Source organism: Myotis davidii, unplaced genomic scaffold, assembly GCF_000327345.1.
Source record: "Myotis davidii unplaced genomic scaffold, ASM32734v1 scaffold238, whole genome shotgun sequence".
Lineage (NCBI taxonomy): Eukaryota > Metazoa > Chordata > Mammalia > Chiroptera > Vespertilionidae > Myotis > Myotis davidii.
The window spans coordinates 1,704,795-1,719,166 of record NW_006293779.1 but is presented as its reverse complement, the minus strand read 5'-3'; the positions used below and the strand labels follow the sequence as shown (position 1 = coordinate 1,719,166).

The 14,372-nt window shown below is 37.7% G+C and overlaps 1 protein-coding gene across 6 annotated transcripts in view; it reads left to right on the top strand.

Annotated features, from left to right (window-relative positions):
• YIPF4 (Yip1 domain family member 4) overlaps positions 1-13,830 on the top strand; it is a 25,891-nt gene extending 12,061 nt beyond the window's left edge. For 3 of the 6 annotated variants that reach the window (XM_006767413.2, XM_006767415.2, XM_015566331.1), the window contains exons 3-6: positions 1,934-2,105; positions 4,888-4,965; positions 6,496-6,609; positions 11,407-12,912. In XM_006767413.2, the coding sequence (XP_006767476.1) occupies positions 1,934-2,105; positions 4,888-4,965; positions 6,496-6,609; positions 11,407-11,544 (502 nt within the window). In that variant the 3' untranslated portion in view covers positions 11,545-12,912. Of the gene's footprint in view, positions 1-1,933; positions 2,106-4,887; positions 4,966-6,495; positions 6,610-11,406 lie in introns of all 6 variants that reach the window. The other 3 variants (XR_001514500.1, XM_015566332.1, XM_015566333.1) reach the window with 3 other exon arrangements.
• Positions 13,831-14,372: the final 542 nt, after the last annotated feature.

Genomic DNA, 14,372 nt, shown 5'->3' with positions numbered 1-14,372 from the left:
CCGCCCCAGCCCGCTCTGCGCACTCTGCACCTCAGCGTTTGACTTAAGCACTGCGCCTCCTCTGAGTGTCCGTATGCGTTACTCTTTCCTCCTAGTTGTAGGGCTTCCACTCAGCCAGCATTCCTGTGGGTCTGGGTGATGTCCCTTCCGTCTTTTAGTTTCACTTTTGAAATGGTTGTTTGAGGCGGCAAACTCCGGCGTTAACCTATGCCGCCATCTTGGTTCTCCCGGCCTATAGCTATCTTAAGTAAACGTAACAATCTTTTTTTTTTTTAATGTGCAGTCTAAAAAAGCAGACCACTTGGTTGCTTGTTGTGGAAATTCAGTTTAAGACCATTTAAGAGTTCCAAAAAGATGATTGCCCTAGCCGGTTTGGCTCAGTGGATAGAGTGTCGGCACCAGATTGAAGGAATCTGGGTTCGATTCCGGTTACAGGCACATGCCTTGGTTGCAGACTCGATTCCCCGTCCTAATCGGGGCACATGAGGGAGGCAACCAATTGATGTGTCTCTCACATGGATGTTGCTCTCTCTGTCTCTTGTCTTCCCTTCCACTCTCTCTAAAAAGTCAATGGCAAAATATCCTTGGGTGAGGATTAACCAAAAAAAAAAAAGATTATCACTCCCAAATGTCTCCCATATAGAAATTCTAAAGCTACCACTGAGGACTATAGAGATACTTACTTTTTTTTTTCTTAATGACTATGTTATCACTTGGAAAAAATCTGAAGAATTTAACAATTTTGAAAAGAACCAATAGCTTTATAAAATTGAGGTATTACCAAGTTATTCTCTGTAGTAATTATTGATAGATGAAGTGCTAAAACATCTTATTTCTATGTTGATATACCATATTTCATCAAATATAAGATACTATGGATTATAGGGTGTAGTTATATTTATCAATAAGAAAGAAAAACTGCTTAAGACAGCATAAAGCTGAGGACATCGAAGGGCTTTCTCCTTGGTATAAAGATAAAAGAAATAACCCACCATACATACAAAACGAGACAGCAGGGGAGTTTATTTTTCTCAATTTGGCACTGGATGGGGTATTGGACGAAAACTTTCCCCTGAGAATGTAAGCCCTGTACCAGTTCTCATCTAGGATTGCAGTCTGAGTTATGTGTACGGTCCAAAAAAGTCTCAAGCAGGAAATTATATTTAAAGTCCCAAATTGGTAGTGCCTTTAGAAGACTGGCAAAAGGAAAGGCAGTTCTTGGAAACACTTGGCTTCCCTTCAGGCTAACATAATTGTAAGACACCAGCGAATGTGAGATTCATCCCAACTTTAGAGATGTTTAAATGCTGAAAATGCATACCTTGGAATCAGTGAAATATGGTACTTCAAATGGAAATGCTTTGTTGACCTGTAGAGACTATGCCATTATATTTAAACTAGTGCCCCAGTGCACAGATTTGTGTACATTGAAAGGAATTAATTAGAAGGTGGCCAGCAGGGGTGGAACTGGGAAGGCTGGCCAGACACGCCCTGGAGCCAATCTTCGGCAGTCCCTCCCCAGCCGGCTGCATCTGGGCCAATGAGGCTCGAAGGTTGTCTGTAGAGTGAGTGGGGTCCCTCTGGCGGGTGGGATCCCTCAGCCTGGCCTGCGGGGATCAGGCCGAAACCAGCTCTCCGACATCCCCTGAGGGGTTCTGGATTGTGAGACAGCGGTTCTCGGGTGACGCACCCCAGAATTAGGCTCCCTCCTCTCTTGTTCCAGGTGCATCACCCAAGAACCACCGCTGCCAAGTCACCACAGCTTGGCAGCTCCTGCATTGAGCGTCTGCTCCCTGGTGGTCAGTGCGCATCATAGCTACCGGTCAGATGGTTGCTTAGCCTTTTATATATATAGATACAGATATAAGTTCTACTACAGATGTCTCCATATTCACAAGTGTGCCTTTTAAATTTTTTTATTTTACAATTATAGGGAAGAATTGGATATCGATCTGAAGGATATTTACTACAAAATCCGATGTGTTTTGATGCCAATGCCATCACTTGGTTTTAATAGACAAGTGGTGAGAGACAATCCTGACTTTTGGGGTCCTCTGGCTGTTGTCCTTTTCTTTTCCATGATATCATTATATGGACAGTTTAGGGTAAGTATATCTTACTTTATGTAAATTCTAAATTTTTCAGGAGTTTAAAAATTAAAGATAGCCAAATATTAACTATCATAGGACATTACATTTGAGAAATGCTTTACCGCCATGCATTATTTCTCATTGTTCATCTCTATAACTATTTTTTTAAATATATATTTTTATTGATTTCAGAGAGGGAGAGAGAGAGACAAATATCAATGATGAGAGAAAATCATTGATCAGCTGCCTCCTGCATGCCCCCATCGAGCCCACAACCCAGGGATGTGCCCTGACCAGGAATCGAACCATGACATGCTGGTTCATAGTTTGATGCTCAGAAACAGCCACACAGGCCAGGCTCCTAGAACTATTCTTAATTATGTGGGAAGTACCTTACATTAATGCTTTTCAAACTTTTCCACATTATCATTCACATAGGAAATATTGATACTTGGCCCTAACCCGTTTGGCTAACTGGGTAGAGAGCATTGGCCTGCGGACCAAAGGGTCCCAGGTTCGATTCCAGTCAAGGGCACGTACCTTGGTTGCAGGCTTCTCCCTGGCCCAGGCCCTGGTCTGGGCTCCTGCAAGAGGCAACCAGTTGATGTGTTTCTCTCACATCAGTGTTTCTCTCTGTCTTTCCCTCTCTTTTCTACTCTCCCTAAATGTCACTGTAAAAATATCCTCTGGTGAGGATTAACCAAAAAGAAAAGAAAACATTAATATTTGTACAGTGACTGGGGTAAATGGCTGGAACTAATCCCTTCTGACCAGAAGTTACCAAAATGGCTGCCCATGCCCTTACTGATTTCCCCAAGGGATGAAGAGTTGTAAACACAAAATTCATAATCATGTTCTTACCTTTTTCTCATTTTTAGTTCTGTTTTTTAAAATAGACATTTTAATAAATGAGGGTAGGGATTCCATCAGTATTTGTTTTGGGGTGTTTTTTTTTGTTTTACTTTTTTATATATATATTTTTTATTGTTGATAGTATTACAGATATCTCCCATTCCCACCCTCACCCCCCGCCCCAAGTATTTGTTTTTATATAATACTTTGTCCTACTTTCAGGGCCTTCATCATCAAAACACAACATACACAGATCACTCCCTCCTCCTGAGATTGTTTCAGCTTTAGTCATTTGGAGCTCCTTCAGATTAGCTTCAGTGTCCTTTCAAAATATTCCCATCCTTTTTCGAGCACTTTCTTTCCTCTGACTCTACAAAGTGTTCTGGGCTTATCTTTTACCTGCTCCAGCCCTGGAATCAGGTATTTCTCTAAGGCAGTGGTTCTCAACCTTAGCTGCACATTAGAATCACCTGGGAATCTTTTTAAAATCCTGATTTCTGGGCCTCATCCTCCGGAAATTCTGTTTCTTTGTTATGGGGTGGGGCAACAACATTAGTAACAAAGAAACAGAATTTCCGGAGGATGAGGCCCAGAAATCAGGATTTCCAGGTACATGCCCTTGACCGGAATCGAACCTGGAATCGAACCTGGGACCTTTCAGTCTGCAAGCCGACGCTCTATCCACTGAGCCAAACCGGTTTCGGCCCTAGTTCCTTTTATTAAGGAATGATATTTAGAAACCAGACCCTGGGCAATAAGAATGCTTATGTAGCTGCTGGGGTGTTATTATTTCTAGACTCCAAGTAAACAGAAGATGGTAATGTATGCACATATTATTATGCTAAGCCTCAGGAGTCAAAATGATCTGAAATGTCTTTAATTCTATTACTTGGATAAATGTATGATTAATATAAACTTTAAAGACCTCCCAAGAAGATTGGTAACCTGTTTCAGGGATGAATTTTCCTTGCAGGATGGTGAAAATCAGTAGGTTGGGAGTAAACTCTCTTTTTACAGTAATCTTTTATAGTTCTTGAAGTACTGATGTGTCCTTAGGCAATTGATCATTGCTAAATTTTTTTTTTATACTTTATTAAATACTAGAGGCCTGGTGCATGAAAATTTGTGGACTCGGGGAGGGGGGTCCCTCAGCCAGGCCTCCGCCCTCTCGCAGTCCAGGACCCCTCGGGTGATGTCTACCTGCTGGCTTAGGCCTGCTTCCCAGGGGATTGGGCCTAAGCTGGCAGTCAGACATCCCATTGGCAGCCTGGGAGCCCTCAGGGGATGTCCACCTCCCAGGGGAGCAGGCCTAAGCCACAGTCGGACATCCTTAGCACTGCCAAGAAGGCGGGAGAGGCTCCCACCACCGCTCCGCTCACAGCCATCAGCCTGGCTTGTGACTGAGCGGAGCTCCCCCTGTGGGAGCACATTGACCACAAGGGGGCAGCTCCTGCATTGAGCATCTGCACCCTGGTGGTCAGTGTGCATCATAGCAACTAGTCATTCCAGGTCGTTCCGCCATTAGGGTCAATTTGCATATTGCCCTTTCATTATATAGGATATCAGAAAGGAAGGGAGAAGGAGAGAGATAGAAATATCAATGATGAGAGCAAATAGCTGCCTCCTGCATGCTCTCCCACTGGGGATAAAGGTACAACCGGGTCATGTGTCTTGATTGAGGAATCTAACTGTGACCTCCTGGTTTGTAGGTCAGCTCTAACGATTGAGCCATGCCAGTGGGGCTAAATTTTCAATTTGAATCTAAAATTACATTCACCTTTTATTCTTATTAAGTTTTGTAAAGATACCTGGGAAACCAAACAAACTGTCTATGACCTGAAATTGGGTATACCAACCTATCTTATATGGTAGGTAATTGAGTTCCTAGGAACTTCCCAGCTTATTTGGTACAAAGAATTAATTGCATGAATTTTTCCCCCCTTAGGTGGTATCATGGATTATAACTATTTGGATATTTGGTTCACTAACTATTTTCTTACTGGCCAGAGTTCTTGGTGGAGAGGTAAGTGGTTAATTTTGAAAATAGCCTTTGTTTTCTATGGTAATCTTTATTTTTGAGCTGCAGATGCCATCAGTGGCTATATTCATCATAAGTACTAGTATTTTTTGTTCCAGAATTGCTTTTAACTTATGCTCCTTTCTTTAAGAGGATCAACATATTAGTATTGTATATACTCAATAATGTTATAAGAAAGGAAGTGGAAAGAAAAGATCCCATCTCACTCATAAGTAATTGACAGCTGTTTAGGGAACCATACAATTTATTCTCTGTTACAGCATTCTCAAAGTTTTTGATCTCAGGTCCCCAAAGAGATTTCTTAATGTGTGTTATATTTATTATATTTACCATGTTATAAATTAAAATATAAAATTTAAAAATATATTCATATAAAATTAAAAATTAAACTAGATTCACTTTAACATAATACATTTAAAAAAAATAACATTTTGCAAAACAAAAGCATTAGAAGAGTGGTGGTATTTTATATTTTTGCAAGTACCCTAGTTCCCTCATACCTGTGGTTTTGCTTTCTGCTGTTTCAGTTACCTGTTAGCAACTGCCATCCAAAAATATTAAATGGAAAAATACAGAAATAAACAATTCATAAGTTTTTTTTTTAATATATTTTATTGATTTTTTACAGAGAGGAAGGGAGAGAGATAGAGAGTCAGAAACATCGATGAGAGAGAGACATCGATCAGCTGCCTCCTGCACATCTCCCGCTGGGGATGTGCCCGCAACCCAGGTACATGCCCTCGACCGGAATCGAACCCGGGACCCCTCAGTCCGCAGGCCGACGCTCCATCCACTGAGCCAAACCGGTCTCGGCAACAATTCATAAGTTTTAAATTGCATAGTATTCTGAGTAGCATGATGAAATCTTCTGCCAACCCATGCAGAGAGTGGATTCATCCTCCATGCAGTATTCACCTACTTATTAGTCATTTAGTGTATTGTACTAGGGTATTAGATCAGAGAGAGAGACCACATTCACATAACTTTTATAACAGTTTAGAATTGTTAATAATTGTTCTATTTTATTGTTACTTATTTTTACTCTTTAAAAAAACAAATATATATATATATATTTTATTGATTTCAGGAAGGGAGAGGAAGAGAGAGATAGAAACATCAATGATGAGAGAGAATCATTGATCAGCTGCCTTCGGCACACCCCACACTGGGGATCGAGCTCGCAATCCGGGCATATGCCCTGACTGGGAATTAAACTGTGATCTCCTGGTTCATAGGTCAGTGCTCAACCACTGAACCATGCTGGCTGGGCAAGTTGTTGTTACTAGTATTCTTACTCTAGTTAGTTTACAAATTAAACTTTATCGTAGTATGTATGCATAGGAAAAAACATAGCACAGTATATGAAATTTGAAATAAGATGAGTATAATACGTCATGATCTCTTCCTAATTCTCACATTATTAAAAGTATAACAAAGAATATGTAATGTTCAATATTGGTTTAAATGAATATCTAGATTTCTGTGACATTTATTTAAAAATTTAAAAATTCACAGGTTGCATATGGCCAAGTTCTTGGAGTTATAGGATATTCATTACTTCCTCTCATTGTAATAGCCCCTTTACTTTTGGTGGTTGGATCATTTGAAGTGGTGTCTACACTTATAAAAGTAAGTAGTATGTATTATAAAAAGTAGTTTACTATTTTCCAATAACAAAAGTATAATAGTTCTCTGGCTAAAAATATCATAATCTTTTACCTGCTTTAGCCCTGGAATTAGGTAACTCGTTATTAAACGATTATAACATTTTGGGACAATGATCTTACTCACTGATTTTACCAATGGTATTTCATTTATTTTTCTTTTAATTATCAGAAATTATAATATATGTCTGAGGGCGATAAAGAACAGAGAACAAATCAGGCCTGAGGATATTATACTCAGATAATTTTTTAAAAATATATTTTTATTGATTTCAGAGAGGAAGAGAGAGGGAATGATAGAAACATCAATGATGAGAATCACTGATCAGCTACCTTCTTTATGGAAAATATAATTTTTTAAGACCACCACTTTCAGAACTGCCATTACTGTAGCCTCCACACTAAAGTATTTGTTTTTAAGTAGTGCCACTTAAATTTTTATGACATTTGGTTTTAAAGTTTATTACTCATTCCAGTATAGAAGAAATTATTTTTTTCAAAATTGGGTAACTACAGGCTAATACTGACATTATATAAGCATTAGGAATTGAGTAGAATGTGGATTTTGGAACCAGTCAATTCTGAATTGAAACCCTGGTTCTGCCACTTACTTGCTGTCTGCCTTGGGGAGAGGAGATACTTTTTCTTACCCTCCTCTGCAAAATGGGAATGTCAACAACTGTTATGAAGATTTTAAATGTAATGCCTAGTAACAGTGCTTGATACAGAGTAGGCAACAAGTGGTAACTGTTATTACTAATATTATCCTATGTAAGAAATAATAAAAGTCTAATATGCAAATTGATTAGAACAACCAGCCGCTATGGCACACACTGACCACCAGGGAGCAGATGCTCAACACAGGAGCTGCCCCCTGGTGGTCAGTGCACTCCCACAGGGGGAGCGCTGCTCAGCCAGAAGCCCTGAGCCAGGCTCACAGCTGGCGAGCATGCTGGCAGTGGCAGGAGCCTCTCCTACATCCACGGCAGTGCTGAGAATGTCCGACTGCTGGCTTAGGCCTGCTCCCCGTGGAGAGAGGGCCTAAGCTGTCAGTTCGACATCCCCCAAGGGCTCCCTGACTGCAAGAGGACACAGGCTGAGCTGAGGGTACCCCCCCCGAGTGTACGAATTTTGTGCACTGGGCCTCTAGTAAAAGAATATTTTGAGAACATCTTTGTATGTTTGAACATTTTAGAGATCAAGGAGATCTTTTTTCCTTTACATTGTAATCCTAAACATTTGTTTAAATTGCCATTATTAACACTTAGTTTAAAACTTTTGTAGTGTAGGAGCTAGACCCATGCTGGCATTTAATTATCTAGCCTTAGTGAACATACCACTTTACTGAATCATTCAGAATAACTTCCTGCTCATTTTTTTTAAATTTGGGTTAAAACATGTTTTAATACTGCTGAGACTACACCCAAAATTGCTAAAACTGTGTCTTCTGTTCATTTTTAGTCATCACATTCAACTGAAAATTGGTCCTTAATAATCTTTATGGAGCATATGAATGTATTATTACAAAATGAAAAATCTTATTTATATCATTAGAAATTTAGGATAAAATTATTTTTAAACTTCACATTTTTCTTTGCCAAATTTGTTTTCCTAATGACTTAATCTTCTGTGTGTAATGAATTATTGTATATGTTCCTTGTTTCAGTCCAAATTTTGAGGAATATGTTGCAGATCTCTCATCATTTAACTACTAGAGGTCCGGTGCATGAAATTTGTGCACGGGGGAGGGGTGTCCCTCATCCCAGCCAGCACCATCTCCAATCTGGGAACCCTCAGGGGATGTCCGACTGCCGGTTTAGGATCAGGCCTAAACTGGCAGTCGGACATCCCTCTCGCAATCTGGGATTGCTGGCTCCCAACCACTCGCCTGCCTGCCTGCCTGCCTGATCACCCCCTAACCACTCCCCTACCAGCCTGATCGATGCCTAACTGCTCCCCTGCCGGCCCGGTCACCCTTATCTGCCCTCCCCTGCCAGCCTGGTTGCCCTTAACTGCCTTTCCCTGCAGGCCTAGTCCCCACCTAGCTGCCCTCCCCTGCAGGCCTGGTTGCCTCCAACTGCCTTCCCCTGCTGGCCTGGTCACCTCTAACTGCCCTCCCCCGCTGGCCTGATCGCCCACAACTGCTCTCTCCTGACAGCCATCTTGTGGTTGTGGGCGCTGCCATGTTTGAGGGCGTGGCAGTCAATTAGCATATTTTCTCCTTATTGTCTGGATGTGGCCATCTTTCCGATGGTGTGAAGGACAATTAGCATATTCCCTCTTTATTAGATAGGATAGCCTTTAAATACAGTTTAATATACAACCACTAATCTTTTAAAAATTAAATTTCTAAAATTCTTACCAATTGTTAACCATTTATTTATAACAACAAAAATTGAAACATGACACAAATGCAATTTGATCATAATTTTATTTTATATATTTTTCTGTACTTTTTTGTAGGCTTAAAATATTTACCTGGTTTTTGTTTGTTGTTTTTTATTTTTATTTGTTAAATATATTTTTATTGATTTCAGAGAAGAAGTGAGAGAGAGTGGGAGATAGAAACATCGGTGATGATAGAGAACCACTGATTGGCCACCTCCTGCACGCCCCCTACTGGGGATTGAGCCCACAACCTGGGCACGTGCCCTTGACCAGAATCAAACCTGGGACCTTTCAGTCCACAGACCGACGCTCTATATACTGAGCCAAACCAGCTAGGGATGTTTTTTATTTTTTAACTAGAGGCCCAGTGCATGAAAATTGTGCACTCTTGGGAGGCGGCCTGCCGGGAGGGCACTGAACTGCTGGCCTGCACCCTCTCGCAGTTCAGGAGCCCTTGGGGGTTATCCGACTAACAACTTAGGCCCACTACCCACGAGGAGCGGGCCCAAACCGGCAGTCAGACATTCTTAGTGCTGCCCTGGAGGCAGAAGAGGCTTTCGCCACCACCACTGTGTTTGTCAGCTGTGAGTCTGGCTTCTGGCACACTGACCACCAGGGGGCAGCTCCTTCATTGAGCGTCTTTCCCCTGGTGGTCAGTGAGCATCATAGCTATCAGTAGTTCTGCCATTCGGTCGATTTGCATATTAGCCTTTTATTCTATAGGATTATTGTTGAAAGCATTACATATGTTTCCTTTTTCCCCCCACTAATTCCTTCTAGCCCATCCCTGTGCTGTTGTGTTTTTAGTTTAAAAATCAATAGACGGTTGGACCATCTCAAATACATTTTCAATTGGTATGCCAATATTTTTTACTCTTGTACCAGTGGTTCTCAATTGAGGGTGATTTTCTCCCTAAGGGCATTTCACAATGTCTCAAGACATTTTTGGGTGGCTCAAATTGGTGGTGGAATGTTATTGGTACATAGTAGGTTGAGACAGGGATACTGCTAAACATCCTGCAATGCATAGAACAGCTTCCCCCAACAATTATCCAGCCCAAAAATGTCAATAGTAGTACAAGGTTTAGAAACCCTGCTCTATGCCAAGTCTGTTTCTATCATACTTTCCCTGATTTCTACTCTGGAAGTTCTTTCTTTCATTTTAATCTGTAAATGGCTTCAGTAACTATATCAATAAGTATTACATAAATTTCAAGTGGAAATAATTTAAAATTAGATATGTGTATACTTAGAAAACCACAGTATATTTTATTTAATTAAAGTCTTCACCAAAATGTTATGTTTTTTTCTCCTTTTTATTTAACCCTATATTTCTTTCTATTCTTGGGAAAATGCTGGGATACTTAATAAACATTGTATAAAATTTTTATTTAATCTGTTTTCTTCTTAGATTAAATTAAGTAAAGGAAAAAATTTCTTCTGTGTAAGAAGAGTCAGTTCTCTTTCAGCAATCAAATTTCTTTCAGCAATTTGGCCCAATAATAGTTTTTCCAGAAGTTGCCTTACCTTAAATCACCAAGGACAGTTGTTAAAAGGATTTATAACTAGATCTGTTTCTTAGAAATTCTGATTCATCACAATTAGAGTGAATCTCAGGATTTTCTTTTTTTTTCTTTTTTAATATATTTTATTGATTTTTTACAGAGAGGAAGGGAGATAGAGAGTTAGAAACATCGATGAGAGAGAAACATCGACCAGCTGCCTCCTGCACATCTCCCACTGGGGATGTGCCCGCAAGCAAGGTACATGCCCTTGACCAGAATCGAACCCGGGACCCTTCAGTCCGCAGGCCGACGCTCTATCCACTGAGCCAAACTGGTTTCGGCAGGATTTTCTTTTTAATAGGCACCCTAGGTGATTCTTTTGATTATACATGTTTGATAGCAAAACACTTCATTTGCAGAAATCAAGGAGAAGAGCAAGTACTAACATTCTTAAAAGTTTTTTAAAATATATTTTTATTATTTTTTAAAATATATTTTTTATTGATTTCAGAGAGAAAGGGAGAGGGAGAGAGAGATTGAAACATTAATGATGAGAGAGAATCATTGATTGGCTGCCTCCTGCACGCCCGCTACTGGGAATCAAGCCCACAAACTGGTCATGTGCCCTTGACCGGAATTGAACCCAGGACCCTTCAGTCCACAGGCCAATGTTCTATCCACTGAGCCAAACTAGCTAGGGCCATTCTTGGAAGTTTTAAACATTCTCAGTAAGTTTTATGTTTACCACCATTGGTTGTCAGGGTTGTTTTAAACAATATTGTAAATATTATTTTTACTCTATAATATGCAAAATGTTAATTGACTTGCTAATAATGCTGCCCTTTGTCTTTTTTGTTTGTTTTTTAAAGCTGTTTGGTGTTTTTTGGGCTGCCTACAGTGCTGCTTCATTGTTAGTGGGTGAAGAATTCAAGACCAAAAAGCCTCTCCTGATTTATCCAATCTTTTTATTATACATTTATTTTTTGTCCTTATATACTGGAGTATGATCTAAGTCACATGTGAGTAGAAAAAGACAATGTTACCTTTGCGTGAAGGTTGGGAATTCTTGCTGAATGGATTGAAGAAAAGCTGTTGCTGATAAAATTTTACATGTTCCAGATATAAAGAGAGGTTTAAGGCTTTTTTAAAACAATATTTTGTTTTTGGATTTAATTAAGCAATTGCAGTTATCTGGATTTTTTTTTTCTCAGAATTCTAAATTCTGTTTGATTCTTCATATTCCAGTCAATAAAATATAAAAGCATTGTGTTTTTAAGGTTGTGTTGCTATTCTCCTAAAAATTTGTGCCCAAAGCACCTGGAATGGTAATTACACTTCACTTAAAGGGTAAATATGACAACATCCTGATAATCTAAAAGTGCAATTTTTTTCTTTAAAGGATTTCTCTTCACTGTAGATCTTGTAGATTTATATTTATATTTATACATATATATTTATGAAATAATTCTTATTAACAAAATATATTTCTGAATAGCGAAAAATGAAGATATTTTAAATCTGATGCTTAAAATTTTTTTCAATTTGGCCATTAATCTTTTTATTTATAAATTTAAATTTGTTTTTTAATTAATTTTAAAATCTCATACATGTTTCAGTATGTCCTTGTTAAAATTCTTAATAATAACAACTAAAACTAATTTTAACATATGTTGATATAGATTTGGTTTGTTTGGGTGTTTTTAAAAACCATTTTTTAATATCTATACATTAAAAGTTTCTGTTTATCTTCTGACCAAAGGAGCAAAAGGTATAATGGATATGACATTCATTAAAATTATTAATATGTAGAAAAGCAGTAATATTTATAGCATCAGTAAATGTTTTTAAGTGGTATTCCTAAGTCATAAAAGTTGCTTGAAAGAGACCTTTAAAATCTTGTGGTCCTAAAAAATGTTACATGAAGTAGAAAAAAATAAGTGCTTCCTAGCTGTTTGTTTTGTGTTCTAACACCTTGTCCTGTATTACTTGATATTTTAACAAGTATCAGGCACTCTAACAGATGTACAATATTTCCTAAGGGGGGAAATAGTAATAAATTTTAGCTAGTGAAATTTTTGTTGCAAATAACTTCATAGACTTTATATCTACCTTTAGTTAATATTACCTTGTAAAGTAGATAAAATATTTATGTTCATAAAATAGCAAATGCCTAACTATTAGCAAATTGTATTTGTTCTGTTCTGAGCTGAAAGAGTTAACTGCTGCCCTCAGTATGATAACATGGCCACCTCTTGGTATGTTTTCCTTCAGCGATCTTTTCCATCAGGAAATATCCAGCAATTCTGAACTAGCCTGTAAATTAGCAAGATATCAAGCCCATCTCTCTCCCTTTTACCCTCTCTCCCTTGAAAAAAGAAAGAAAAAACTTACTTTGGGCTGCAGGAAAAGTGAGTCTCTACCTTTGAACCAGAATAATGTGGAAAATTTCATATGCTGATATTTTAAACAAGTTTAAGAAAACAGATTGGAAGCACCAGAGGGATGGAACTTCTGGAACCTAAATAATATGTTGTGAGGAAGGACCTATAGCTACAGAAGCAGTAACTGTAAAGTAAATATTTGTCATACTGAAGGAATTCCTGAGGATTAATACATTGTTACACTGAATTATTATATTTGATGTCCATATTCTTGACCCTGGAACCTTTTCCTAAAAGCTTGAGGATCCATACTAGGGTATAGAATTTCACTAAGCAATAAGTCAAGGTACTTTAGGACAAAGTACATAAAAACAAAAAGGTTTAATATTTTTAAGCTATCATATTTATTCATAATGATGTGAGATAAAATGAGGTATTTGTGTTCTAAAAAGGTTTTCAGAATAACTCATATAATCTTGTAAATTGCCCTGTTTGGGGTATATATAATACAGTTTTAATGTTTCAAGCTCAGACAACATCTTCATATGTTAATGAGCAAAGTAGTTAAATCACATTGTCAGTTTGAAAACATGATTTGTAAATGTGTGCAAAATACAGTACTGCTACAACTAATAATGATAAGTTGACCATAACAATGTTCTCTCCTTGAATTTTTATATAGTGTTTTCTAAGTCATATTGATTTTAAATCATGATTTCCAACCTAATTATTTAGTTCATTAGTATTTCTAGAACAGAAATAGCCAATAGTCTCTTTTAGTGTATGTTTTAAGTATTAACAGCTATAGTAATCCTGATGAATGTTAGTCCTCAAAACAATTATGAGGAATATTTACTTCTGTTTCAAATTGATTGTAAAATAATTGAAATTTTTATTAAAAATCAGTCTATATATAATTTTCATTGTATTAAACATTGTTTAGGAAGATTTGTAAAGTTTTATGAACCATTTCTTATCCCTAAGGTCTTATAAAACAGTTTTATATGTAATAATGTATCTTTCCAAAAATTCCCCAAATGTTAATATGCTAGTACAGAGTTCTAAATGAGTGAAATTTGCATTGACTTAAAATGAGGTAGATATTTTTGTTTAAATAATGTTTAAAATTTAGTCAGTTTCTTTTAAAATTTGATGTAATAAAATGAATAAAATAATGCTTCTTCAAACTAATAAAAATATTTTTCATATTTAGCCAAACCAATAGAATATTTTAAAATGATTATTACTTATCTTTTATATTTTTATCAAGGCATATTTAGTTATTTTTAGACTTCAGGGAATTGTGACATGTTTGTTTTGCCTTTTTGTTTGTTTCTTTTTGTATGTGTCACATGTTTGTTAAAATATCTTACTTCCGTACAGTTCTCTCTTTTTTTGGTATTTGAACAAGTTGCATTTATTGTTTTTCTCTTTGCAACAAAGGAGAACAACAT